Source organism: Malania oleifera, chromosome 4, assembly GCF_029873635.1.
Source record: "Malania oleifera isolate guangnan ecotype guangnan chromosome 4, ASM2987363v1, whole genome shotgun sequence".
Lineage (NCBI taxonomy): Eukaryota > Viridiplantae > Streptophyta > Magnoliopsida > Santalales > Ximeniaceae > Malania > Malania oleifera.
Genome location: NC_080420.1, coordinates 96,836,913 through 96,848,906, shown reverse-complemented (window position 1 = coordinate 96,848,906; position 11,994 = coordinate 96,836,913). Strand labels below are relative to the sequence as shown.

Below are 11,994 nucleotides of genomic sequence, written 5' to 3'. Positions count from 1 at the left end.
ATCCATGGATTTTGCATCAAGGCTGCCTTCAGCATTGCATGGAAAAAAAATTATTTGGGTGATAGTAGACCGTTTGACTAAGACCGCCAATTTCCTTCCTATCAAGATCAACTATTCTCTTAATTGCCTAGCAGAGATCCACGTTTCACATCATGATTTGGGAATAAAAGTAAACTTATCCCTAGTTTCATTGGCCCGTTCGAAATTCTAGAGAAAGTGGGGCCAATTGCCTACTGGTTAACTTTACCACCTGTATTATCCAGGATTCATGACATATTTCACGTTGCGATGTTGAGGAAATACATCCCAAACCCTTCTCATGTGATCAGTTATGGTGAATTAGAGTTCAGTGATTCACTAGATCATGAGAAGGCATCAGTATAGATTCTGGATAGGAAAGAACAAGAATTACGTAATAAGAAGATTCCTCTAGTGAAATTCTTGTGGAGAAATCATGCAATAGAAGAAGCTTCTTAGGAGCTCGATGAACAGACAAAGCAGAGAAATCCACAATTATTCAAGAAAGTGTAATAGTAGGTAACATTCTTTTGCAGGTTAATCAGTGTACGTTTTATTTTAGTTAGTAAGTAGTGTTTTAGTTTTGAGAGAATTTTATTTTATATATGTAATCTCCCAAAACTTAGATTGTAACCATGGTATTCCTCCGTCATAAGTGAGGGTAAGTAATAAAATAAGTAGACCATTTTTCTTTAGAGAATAATGTGTGGTACGAATAGCAAATTTTGAGGACAAAATTTTATAAGGAGGGAAGAATGTAGAGACCCAAATAATTTTCATAATTTAATAATAGGAGAAGGAGAGAAAAAGAATTAAAATTGGGAAATTAAACAGGGTCTCATCGACGAACATAGAGGATTCGTCGACGAGAATATATAAGAGTCTTGTCGATGGGGACGTGTCTCGTCAACGAGAAAATATAGAGAGACTATTTTCCTATCTCTAAATTTCATCGACGAGAAACAAATGTTCGTTGACAAACTTCTTTCATGACCTCGTCGACAAGGTGGCGTGGCTCGTCGAAGAAGGCCAGTGTATAAATAGCTCTAATCCAAATTTCAGGGCAGATTTTTAACCCAAAACAAATTTCCTCTCTCCACTTCAGTTTCCACCCTTTCTCTCTAAGTTTCTGGGTTAGATTCTTGCCGGTTCAACGATTTAAGGCCACCACGACACTTTTGGGAGAGTTCTCTTCAAATCTTATGGAGTGAATCGTTGGTAGGGCTAGCTTGAATTCAATCTCAGATTCGAGGTAAGACTTTCTATTTAGTATTTGACTTTTCTGTAGTTTTAGAAAATGTAGTAGTCGAAGAAATACTTAATTTTTGTTCTGAGAGATGTTATTTTCAGGGTGTTGAATGAGGAACCCTGCGGGTGTAGGACTGGTATATTTTAGGGGCTCTTTAGGAATCAGGTAAGAGAATAAACTAAGTTAGTTGTTTTTATGAAAATATATGTATAATCTTACAACATTTAATTTCAGGAAAATAAATATATATATTAGCATTATGTTTGGGAAAAATACTGCTGTAAATGGCGATATGTTTAAATATGTGTAATACCCATTTTGTGTGGCATGAGTAGAATTTATTATGAATTATTGTTTCTGGGAAAATGTTAAATGATACAAAGTTTTACTATGATATATCGGCGTACGGGCCGAGAGTTTTTATATGGTATATCGGCGTACGGGTTGAGAGTTTTATATGATATATCAGCGTACGGGTCGAGGATGTTCTCACATGATATGTCGGCGTACGAGTCAAGCCTTTTACATGATATGCCGGTGTATGGGTGAACTTTTTTCATGATATGCCAGCGTATGGGCTGAGCCTTTTATTTGATATGTGATATGGTATATGGATCGTGATTAATAAAATACGAAATGTCGGCGTAAGGGCTGAAGATTTTCATATTATGCTATAAAATGTGATATGATGATATTGATTTGACTAAGATTATTATGAAATAACAATGTATCACAATTTGAAATATGTTATATGTTATCAAAACCTGGTTGGCTTGGTTTAGGCTTACTCGAGCACGGTACCGTAGCTATGTGATCATGATCATCATAATGTTAGTGTTATTGCTGTCGTACGAGGCAGCGTGAGGATGGATAGTCGATGTAATTTATTGAAGTGTTGGCGCCCCTGGTGTATAGACTAGGTCTGACAGACTCATCGTTCTTACAAATGTTTACTTTGATTTGGCAGTGGTCGGCCAACCATTGTTAGGTCCCACCTTCAGGCCACACAACCCAATCATGTGGGGGTAAGACATGACACCAGCCAGCTAACCTTCCAGGATTGTTTTTGTATTATTATTATATAAGATGAATTATGTTATGGAAATCCAATATGTTCTATCATGATATGATTATATATGTTTTCCCAGATATGATGCAGACAGTTTCACTAAAAATATTTATATACTGTTATATGTATAACATAGAAATACTCATGTTGTCACACACTGATATTAGTTTATTTCCCTTACTGAAAGATGTCTCACCCCAAATTATATGAACATTTTAGGAGCCCTAAATAGGAGAGCGGATAAAGCTCTGCAATGCTAGAGTTCGTTAGTCCTACCCTATTTGAAGGGTAAGTACTTGCTAGGGTCAGACAGATTTTGGGTGGCGACCCTAGGACGATTTTGGCACTTTTGGGATGTGTGTATCTTTATGACAATTTTAGTAAACTCTGGTATTTTGTTGAATGGTAATATGAGATGTATATGATTTTATGTTTCTTACTACTTAAGTTTCCGTGTTTTATATCTGATGTATCCCTGGTACCTACAGGTTCAAGTTGATTATGATCTGTTAGATTTATTATATCGATCTTTATTATCATGGAAAGAAAAAAAAAGAAAAAGAGAGAAATGGTAAAATAAGCATGTCGTTATAGTCTCTCTATATTGTATATATCATTTTATTGACCACCATTAACCTAATATATTTATATTTAAGTTGTGCCCTCTTTTTGCCATCCCTAGTATCATTAATAAGACCCTAGCACATATTAAGATTAGGATTAACACTCGTGTATAAGATGTAAGGTCTCAAAGGAGTTATGAAGGATAATTTGTTAATAATTATATTCTATACAAATTAATTATACACTTAATTTCACTTTCATGTTAATTGCAAATTAATTGCTAAAAAGGACAAAAATATGAAGGACAGAATATCATAATATAATTTTAAAAATCTAGTTTAGCATTGAAGTTTTTGAGTTTGAGAGTATACATTTCAGGTGTTAAATTAAATTTATGTTGGTTTGGATGAAACCTACTATCGTTATATATTTGATACATATTTAAATTTAAGAAATATTTCCAACAATGGTAAGAAAAGTTTTGCCGTGGTTTTTTTTTCTCTTTCTTTTTAGGGTTTAAGATTTAAGGTACTCTCCAGCAGACAGTCATTCTGTGATCCCGTGAAGGTACAGGATGACCTGATCAAATCTTAACCGTTGATTGACAAACAAAACCTCAGTGAACGTTAACTGGTTCAAATATCAGCCATCCATCCATATATATTACCGTTGAAGATTTCAAATGGGAAGAGATCCCAAGATACCTTTTCTATTTTTATTTATTCTTTTTTAAAAAGAAGCATAAAAGTGTGGTTTGGTTTGAACTCTGACTAACGGGTCTCTCTCCACCAATCGCCCGCCCGTTCCCAAAATTTGAATTCGCATTTCTCTCTCCCTCTCTCTCTCACACACACACAACACGCACACGCACAGACAAACAAATTAAAGAAATGTTTCTTGGATACTGAACAAAAATTTCCCCTCATTATTATGAATCATTCTTTTTCCCCTTTTGCATTCAAATCTTAACCTCATTGCAGTCCTCTACGCCTAGCCCCAACATTCTTTGCCTCCGCCATGGGCAGTTGTTTCAGCAAGAAGCGTTCTGCTCCATCTTCTTCGCAAGCAGCGGCTACTGTCACCATTTCAGGGTCCTCACGGTCTCTGCTCAAGCCTAATAATGAGACCCATGTGGAGAAAGAGCAGGAGGAGAAGAAGAAGCAGGTTGCAGAGCCAGAAATGGGGAAGAAGAAGGAAGAAGAAAGAGTGAAGAAGGAGATTTTTGTTATAAAGCACCGGAAAAGCCATGATGGTACTGTTGACAGGCGCCCGCCTGATGGGGTTTCTTGTGCTGGTAATAGCCCTGTTGGTACTAAATGTGAAGCAGCTGAAATGGGTACCAACAATTCTCCTGGTTTTGGGAATGATGCTGTGATTAAAGGGGTCGGAGTCGGGGAAAGAGGAGGCGAGGTGGATCTGGCAGCACCACCTGCTGTGGCAGCCATGAGGACATCGAGCTGCAGCAAAGAAGAGCTCGATGCCATTCTCATACAGTGTGGCCGCCTCAGCCGGTGCTCCTCTGGGAAGGCTTCTGCTTCCGATGCAGCTTCCGGGAGTGGCAGGAAGTATTCGGGATCAAAGAGGAGTTATGACTTTGACAATGATGATGGTAAGAGGAATGGGGACAGCGGCACTGCTAACAACGCATACGGCGATGATGAGGATGATGAGAAGACGGAGAAGCTGAATTACCGGCGGCAACGTGATGGCCGCCGATCTAGGGCCTCTTCCCACGAAAGGAGGAGGACACCTAGTAGGGAAAGGGAGCAGCAGCAGCGCTCCGGGAGCAGAGATAGGGGCGGCAGTGGCAGCGGGAGAAGGGTGAGCCGCTCACCGGGCAGAAGATCAGAAAATCCCCAAACTACTACTACTACTACTACTACAAATAGTGCTGCAGCTGCTGCTGGGTCAGCAGATAAATCTTCAGCACAAGCTAATTGTGGGATAACAATTGGTACCAGGCCAGGGAAGATGGTGGCAGTTCCTGCCTCTGTTACATCCCTGGCAATGGATAAGAGCAACAACAATGGGGGTATTGAAAATGCTAACACCGCCCCAGTCAGAAGAGTTTTGGTGAGGAGGAACTGTGGAGAGGCAGGGGTTGGTTCTCGGACAAGTGCGTCGCCTCGATCTCAATCCCCAGCAAATCCAAATGGGAATGCCAATTGCCACCAGCAGCCTTCGCTTAGCCGCGGCTCTTCAAGGAAAGCAGAGCAGTCTCCTTACCGAAGAAATCCCTTGAGTGAGATCGATACCAACTCACTTGCAATCCAACAGCAACCACCATTTTCAAACAAAAATGTAGCAAACACCACCACCATCAAGGTGCAGAACAGCAACAAAACTACAGATGTTGATGGAGAAGGATACCAACCCAAGGAATTGCCCTCCAATGTTAGGCCTCTGGTATATATTCATCTTCCCTTTCCTTTGTTATGCATGAGATTTGCCTGACTGAAAGTGTCAAAATTTCCACAATTTTGGGTCTCTGGTGTGACATTTATCTTCTAAATTTGCTCACCTTTTTTCTCTTATGCATGATTTTAGATTTTTAGATTCATTCATTCAATGAAGGTGATCTGCCACTCTATTGTTTAAATTTCTACAAAAAAATGCCATTCTATTTTGAACTGAATCCCTGTTTCTTCCCCAAAGCAGAAGACCAGTGTGGAGGTAAGCAATAATAATGTCCAAGTGAGCAACAGAAGCAACAAGAGCAATGCACCAGAGAACAATGTTGCGACTGTTAATGGCGGAGCAGAGGAGCAGCTGCATCAGATTGCTGAAGGACCCTTTGAGCCTAAAGGAATGAATCCAAAGAAAAGCTTGGTTGAAGTGACTACAGTAGCTGCAGGGGATGAAATCTTGGATCCTCGGACGTTAACGAGAAGCAGATCCTCCAGGCGATCCCGAGACCTGGATTTCAATCCGGACAGCCTAATGAATCCCATTACATCATATAACAAGCGATTGCTTGAAGACATTCAAAATTTTCATCAGAAGAACACCTCGGGCCCCTCATTCTCTCTCCCACCGTGTGTCACCAAGGCCTGCTCCATTCTTGAAGCCGTAGCAGACCTCAAATCCTGCACTGCCAATCTGTCTTCTGGTTTTTCAACTGACAAAAGAAGCCCCACAGCAGCTGATTCAAGCAATAGGAAAGAAAATAACTTTTCTCTCAGTGTCAATGCCGGTGCGAAGAAAAGAATAGAAGCAAAAGACCCTTTTATGGAATCTGAGATAGTTGTGAATGATGATTTAATGGAGCCCAGCTTTCACAAGTATGTGACTGTGAGGAGGGGAACAATTGGTGGAGAAGACATGGAAGAGCAGGAATCCTCAGGAAGCAACAGCTTTGTGGGTAGTGGTCAGCAGCATTGGGGTTCTTCTACGTGGGAACCTAGTTCGGCTGATTCATCTGATTGCTGGACTTCAAGGTCTAACAACATGAAAGGGGAGGAACCGAGTCCACCGGGCTTTCAGAGGCAGGACTTATTGGCATCAGGCTGTGATGGAGATGAGGGCCGAGGAAGGTTGAGCAGAAAGAAGAAGGAGTCCGATCACCAACAGAACAGGATTGGGCGTGGTGGCATTGGTGCTGGTAGAGTAGGTGTTCACACAGTACCTGCAGTTGCCACTGCTGCTTCGAGGTAAATGGGAATAATGCACTCGGCTTTAGGTTGGTTTTCTGGTTGATGATGTAATTGTGTTGTTAGCAGTTGCATACTTGCAACATTTCTGAATTTCAGTTTAAAAATATTCGCTTGGAGGGAGGCAATGAACATCAATCATCAAATGAAAAATGATTTATCCTTACTGCATCAGAAATGAATCCTTGCCTCATTCATTCAACTTGCATTGTTTTCTCTAATTTTTATGTTCTGGTCTCAAATTTGTTCACAATTTCATCTCTCAAAATGATGGGGTCTTTTTTTTTTTCAAAATGTTCAGAAAATTAGTTATTTCCCCTCTTCTATGCTGATGCCGACATGGTTGGCTTCTGATTTTTATCTGCGGCTGAATTGAGTAAAGTTCTCCATATTTAACAAACCAAACCAAAACAACAGAAATGTGATGTTAAGATGATAAAAAGGATCAGGTAAGTCCAATTCTGATATGAAGCATTTCTTCACCTGCCATTTTTGGGGTTGCTCATCTTTATGTGAAGCCCTTAATATCAGACATCATGACAAAGATGATTTGTTATATATTGTGCATTTTTCTCTACTAGTTACTAATCAATTATGTATAGTGGCTGCTGGTAAATATTTGCCACTACAGGTTTGATGGCAGTTTCATTTTTTTAAGAATGCAGCTTTCCAGTTGATTGAAACCAGTCCTAAAGGCAGAATAATACCCAATTTGCTTTAAAGTAGTTTCCTTCCAAGTTCCCCACTTGAACTCATTACCGTCTTTTTCATTGCTTGCTAGGTTTTGCTTGAATCTAGGATTTCTCACAGGAGCCAAATTCCAGAATGTGTACTGGCATCTGTTAATGTGAGTTGCGAGTCATAAGAGTTGATCATTTTCTGGCTGCAACTTTTTAATAAATATCAAATATTTTCATTTAGTTCCAATTAAACCATATTATCATTGATCTATTTTCCTCTTTTACTTCCAATTTTTTAACATCTGAGATGGATACAGGTTCCATTTTCAGTTTTTTTTTTACTTCTTTCAAATATAAGATGGTACTTGTGGGGAGACTATGTAAGTGTTGTATAGGTTAGGTTGGCCAAGTTAGGTTAATTGAAAAACAAGAGAATGCGCTTGATTAGGGACTAGCTTGGCTAGTATGGTGCAAATCAATCACTTGATCGATCCAATTAATATTGCCTTGTGTTTAGGAGGCAACCATTTTTCGGTGTTTTGTGAGTAATATTTTGAAAGTCTCCTTTTGTCTGTCCTCATTGATTGTGAGCTCTAAAAATGTGTGAGCACTCCTTAAGGCTTTTGCACAAGTGAGGCTCCCCCCATTCATAGGTCTGCTAAATGGATCCTATGAAGTTTGTGCAACCAGATTTGAAGCACATAGATTGGAAGGCAGAACTGAAGTAAACAATAGGACCAGCATTGTATCTCAACATAAGACATGCCAAATCAGCAAAAGGCTCATAAGAAGTAGATGCTAGATAGTATTGAGTCAACTAAATAAAACCTATGAGGTTTGTGTCTTTAGTGTCAATAAAAGCAATCTAATTGTGAACAATGAGTCTTCAATACTTGAAAATAGGCTTGTGGAAGAAAGGAGTCAATCAGACTTGAAAAGCAACAAATACAAGCACATAGACTGGAGGACAGAACTAGAGTAAATATAGGACCAGCATTGCATCTCAACATAAGCATGTACAAATCAGCAGATTGAGAATCAACAAGGCCGGATGACTATTAACTGTATACTGGGAATGGTATGGCTCAATTTCTTAATAACTATAAGTCTAAGTCAAGTTCCCTAGCAGCATACCTAGATTTCAGATTGAGCTTATTCACTGCCACAAATTGGTTCTTGCCTCCCTTTCTAAAATAAACATGGACAAAAGTTGATTTGAGAGTGAGCAGTTTTCGAAATCTTTATCTATCTGGGTTCAAGAAAAGCTAAGGTGATAGTTAGCTATTTATGTTTAGGTATCCAAGTAACGTTACGAATTTTGGCTTCAATCTTCCTACCATAAGGAGCATGCACATAGGAGTCACATGCATGTAGGACTCCTACAGTCTACAATTATAAACACTTCCCCTACAATATGTTTCTTGTCAGCTAATTGACAGTAATTGAAAATAAGCACGCCTCCATGTCTTGTTGAATACTTTGCATGATTGGGGGATATTGACTTGAAAGTTGGTTCTTTAACTAATAATTTCTTGGTGCTATTCTTATTGTGAATCTTTCCATAAGTATGATTTGGGATATTAAGTTACAGATCCAATAGGAGATGGCATTGAAATTCTCTCACTAGGTGCTTAAAATTCAAATAACAAACATTGGCTTTGTTTAAAACCATGCATGTTGGAAAATGGATTGAGTTATGAGCTACCAAGGTCCCTTAATGTTTGTTAGGAACCTGTGAGCATTCAGATCAAAGTAACACCAAGATTTTAACGTGATTCGGTCAATAACGATCTACGTCCACGAAGCACACACCAAGTATTCACTATCTCGCCGGAAAATATTACAATTCTCTCTCTCTCTCTCTCTCTCTCTCTCTCTCTTCCTCCCTTCTTCCTCTCTGCTCTCTCTGAGCTTCTCACACTTCTACACTCTCTCTGTGTTGTACTTTACATCTTCCACAACCCTCCTTTTATAGGCTTGAAATTTAAATCATAATTAAATAACATCAATACAAATGGAAGTTTATAATGAAGAGATTAATGGAGAGATAAATTCCACTGCGTTTCTGACTTAACTCCAAGCTAGCAACACGTTGTCTCCTGGCTGTCTTCTGGTTCCATCTCTAACAATCTCCCACTTGGAGACAGAGACGCCTCCTCAACCAGTATCATGAATAAATGATGTGCTCATAATATGTCTTCAGGCAAGAAGACCAACTGAAGTTGAACACAACTTCAACTTCTCTGTAGTCACCATCTTCCTGTCTGCTTGATTCCTGCGGACTAATCTGATGGCTGTCATCTTCACAACTGGTGTAAAAATGCCAGTGTAGTCAATCTCTTCCTTCTGCTCAAAGCCTTTGACTACCAACTGAGGCTTGTACCTTCTGGAGCCATCATGCTCCTCTTCGATTCTATACACCCACTTGTTATGAAGGCCTTTGGGCAACTTTCTCGTTCTGTTGGAGGTGAGGGACTTCATCTCATCCTTCATCGCAAGCTCCCACTTGCTCGTATCTGCCACCTGACATACTTCATCATAGCATTCAGGCTCTTCTCCATCTGTAGGAAGTACATAATCAATATACCTTCTGTTTGGTATATGGGACCGAGTAGATCTCCTAAGCTCCAGTGGTGCGATGATCTGCTCCATTGGTTCCTCCACATGAGGATTCTCGGTATTCTACCCAACACATTTTGAGTGGACCAGTTCTAGTCCCTTCTTCTTTGGGGCATGGGTGTTTATCTGGAAACTAACCCTCTTCTGTTTCCTAACTATACAATTCTCACACATGTCAACCTGCACTGACTGTAGACCACTCAATTTTTCCTTTGAGTGCATCACCCTGAGTCCCTTCTCGCTCATGTGACCAAGTCGTTTGTGCCAGATGTTGCTGTCGCCATTTCTTGCAGCAACTAAAATAGACATGGAGGCATTAGAGGTTAGAAAAAGTGTTATGCTTTTCTTACCTCGCGCAATCGTTAGTACACCCTTTGAAACTTTCCATTCATAGCCAATGAATTTTGTCCTGTATCCCTCATCTGCCAGCTGACCCACTGAGATCAAATTCTTTCTCAGGTCTAGAATATACCTGACATCCTTCAGTTTCCATACTGACTTGTTTATACTGATTTTCGCAACTCCCTTGCCGATTACGTCGCAAGGTTGATCGTTGCCAAGGTACAACTTACCAAAATTACCTGGTGTGTACTCCTCTAGGCAATCTCTGCAGCATGTGGCATGAATGAGACTCCGGAGTCTAAGACCCAAGACTCCTGTTTGCTCTCCAAAGAGTATATCAACATCTCATCATTCTCGGAAGCAATATTTGCATCTGTCTTTGCCCTTGTCTCGAATTCTTTCTTCTAACTCATGCACTGGTTCTTGTAATGATTAGTCTTTCCAAAGTTCCAGCACTCAATAACTTTCGCGCTATGGGAACCTGTGTCCTGAGTACCTCTAGGATTTTTGGATTTAGACCGTCTGAGCCTAGATCTGCCTCGGTTGTTTGATCATTCATGCATGTTTCCTCTGCCTCAACTCTCCATGTTCAAGGCTGAACTCGAAGTGGAGTCATGGTTCGACTGCATTCTTATTTCCTCCGTCAAAAATCATGCTGACGACCTCATCGCATACAAGTTTCGATTTTCCTGCGGAGCTATTAATGGCAGTAACGACACCATTACAACTTTTAGGCAACTGACTGAGAATCAGTATGGCCCGAATCTCATTATCAAATGTTATCCCGACTGAGGCGAGTTAAACAGACAACTCATTAAAGTTATTCAAATGCCTGCTGAAACTCTCACCTACAGACATGTTCATCGTAAATATTCTTTTCATGAGATGTACCTTATTTGCGGCTAAAAGCTGCTCGTACATATTAGAGAGCGCATCCATTAGAGACTTGGTGGATGTTATATGCTTGATATTGAACGCCACAGATTTCGACAACGTCATTCTAATGGCTCCGAGGGCTTTTCGATCAAACAACTACCACTTGTCCTCATTCATGGATGTTTGGCTTACCCTTCAAAGGTAAGTGCAATTCCTTTCCAAACAAATAATCTTCTATCTGCATCTTCCAAAAATCGAAATTGTTCCCGTTGAACATTTCGATTTTTGAGCTCTTTTCATTCGACATCTCGATTCACTAATCTAGAGATGGAGTTAGCTCAAATGGATAGCGCGATTGGATCCGGAATGGTCGAAAACCCTAGAAATGGTTCAATTCGCTCGAAAAACGGACCCAAAACGACTTTGAAAAGCTTAGTCAAAGTATGGTCAAACCTGGTCAAACTTGGTCAAGCTTCCTGACGTGGTACCTGCTGACATGGTAGAGGTGGGCCCAATGATGCCGCGGCAGCTGACGTGGTAGGGTGGGGCCCAATTGTTGACGTGGCACCTCTAGCTGACGTGGCCCGGCTGGCGTGGCAGTTGACGCAGCAGCTCTGACGTGGTTGGTTCTGAGCGGTGGGTCGGATCCGAGTCTGAGTAACCTGCAGGGTCGGGTCTGGGTGTGAACCGGTTGGGTCGAGATGGATTGGGCAAAGAAGACGCGTGCAACGTGTTGAGCGCATAGTAGTTAGAGGCGCGAGGCGAGCCGAGGCGCAAGGGGTCTTTGAAGCTGAGGCGCAAGGTGAAGGCGCGCGCCTCATGAAGGTGAGGCGCACAATTATTAAAATGGTGTAAAATGTCTATTTGGGGTAATTGATATATGAACATATGAATATCTAGTAATATTAGAATTTAAAATGCCAAAAA

The 11,994-nt window shown here is 40.5% G+C and overlaps 1 protein-coding gene across 2 annotated transcripts; it reads left to right on the top strand.

Moving 5' to 3' along the window:
- Nucleotides 1–3,678: 3,678 nt before the first annotated feature.
- On the top strand, nucleotides 3,679–6,728 carry LOC131153281 (uncharacterized protein At1g65710-like). Of its 2 annotated transcripts, none has more exons than XM_058105486.1 (2): nucleotides 3,679–5,306; nucleotides 5,559–6,728. In XM_058105486.1, the coding sequence occupies exons 1-2, from the start codon at nucleotides 3,918–3,920 to the stop codon at nucleotides 6,552–6,554; spliced, it is 2,385 nt and encodes a 794-aa protein (XP_057961469.1). In that variant the 5' UTR covers nucleotides 3,679–3,917; the 3' UTR covers nucleotides 6,555–6,728. The 2 variants fall into 2 exon arrangements, with proteins under 2 accessions (XP_057961469.1, XP_057961468.1); XM_058105485.1 differs by having other exon boundaries at nucleotides 3,776–5,306; nucleotides 5,556–6,728.
- The last annotated feature ends 5,266 nt before the right edge of the window (nucleotides 6,729–11,994 follow it).